The sequence below is a fragment of the Bison bison genome, unplaced genomic scaffold (assembly GCF_000754665.1).
Source record: "Bison bison bison isolate TAMUID 2011002044 unplaced genomic scaffold, Bison_UMD1.0 scf7180017850270, whole genome shotgun sequence".
Lineage (NCBI taxonomy): Eukaryota > Metazoa > Chordata > Mammalia > Artiodactyla > Bovidae > Bison > Bison bison.
The window spans coordinates 14,247-15,257 of record NW_011480843.1 but is presented as its reverse complement, the minus strand read 5'-3'; the positions used below and the strand labels follow the sequence as shown (position 1 = coordinate 15,257).

The 1,011-nt window shown below is 45.2% G+C and overlaps 1 protein-coding gene across 1 annotated transcript in view; it reads right to left on the bottom strand.

Annotated features, from left to right (window-relative positions):
• The window catches only part of LOC104994796 (glypican-4-like), a 5,898-nt gene extending 5,211 nt beyond the window's left edge, over window positions 1-687 (bottom strand). The window contains exon 1 of the mRNA XM_010848453.1: window positions 158-687. Within this exon, the coding sequence (XP_010846755.1) occupies window positions 158-284 (127 nt within the window). The 5' untranslated portion in view covers window positions 285-687. The remainder of the gene's footprint in view (window positions 1-157) is intronic.
• Window positions 688-1,011: the final 324 nt, after the last annotated feature.

The following is a 1,011-nucleotide window of genomic DNA, read 5'->3' as shown; positions in this document are numbered from 1 at the left end:
TGTCCATGGGATTCCCCAGGCAAGAATACTAAAGTGGGTTACCATGCTCTCCTCCAGGGGATCTTCCCAACCCAGGGGTCGAATCCATGTCTCCTGCATTGGCAGGTGAGTTCTGGGAAGCCCAGGAGTGACACAAACACATTAATCGCCTGCTCACCTATGAAATTGTTCCACTCGAGATCAAGATCCCCTTGGTTGGCCAAACAGCCTCTCATGATGTTGGAGCAATAGTTGTAACAGGGTTTCACAGTCACGAGACCTTGGCAGTGGGAGCAGTACATCATCTTCACCAGGGCATGGGTACACTGGGTTGTGGGATTCACCTAATTTGGAAGAAGAAACAGACAATGGTGGGACTAAGATAGAGACAGCAACTACATATCTATTGCAAATCTATCAACTTGACTTTGAAGGCTTGGCCATGAATTTCACCTATGAGTCACAATGGATCACATGTAGCACGGCCTGGCGTGCTTACCAAAGAGGTGGATTACAGCAAGATTAGGTAAAGGAAAAGGGTATGCTAGGAAGGCATGGGGAGGTAGGAATGAACATTCAGCAACTCAGCTGTATATGACACACACACGCAACTACTCCCACTCATTTTAGATGGTCATCACTGTGTGTGCCATGCCAGACTGTAATCTGAGCACGTCTTCTTTGCAAACTGCTAGAGCGCCCTTTCAAATGTAGGCCCCCAGTCAAAGTTTAGAAGGGTAGCTCGTGTGTACTCCTTTCTGTGCCCATAGCTGCACAGAAGGCAAAATGGATATATCCTACATGGAAGAATATGAATAAATTTGAACTTGGGATTATGTGAAGGCTGTCTGAGGCTTGGGAGCAACAAAGCATGGGGTGCTCAGGGCACACTTGATAGAAGATGTAGGACTTAGTTACATTCCAAAGAAGTGGTTGATTTATTTATATCTTAAATTTTATTGATGTACAGTTGATTTACCATGTTGTGCTTCATTTCTGTTGTACAGAAGCGGGACTCAGTTTTGCATGTAT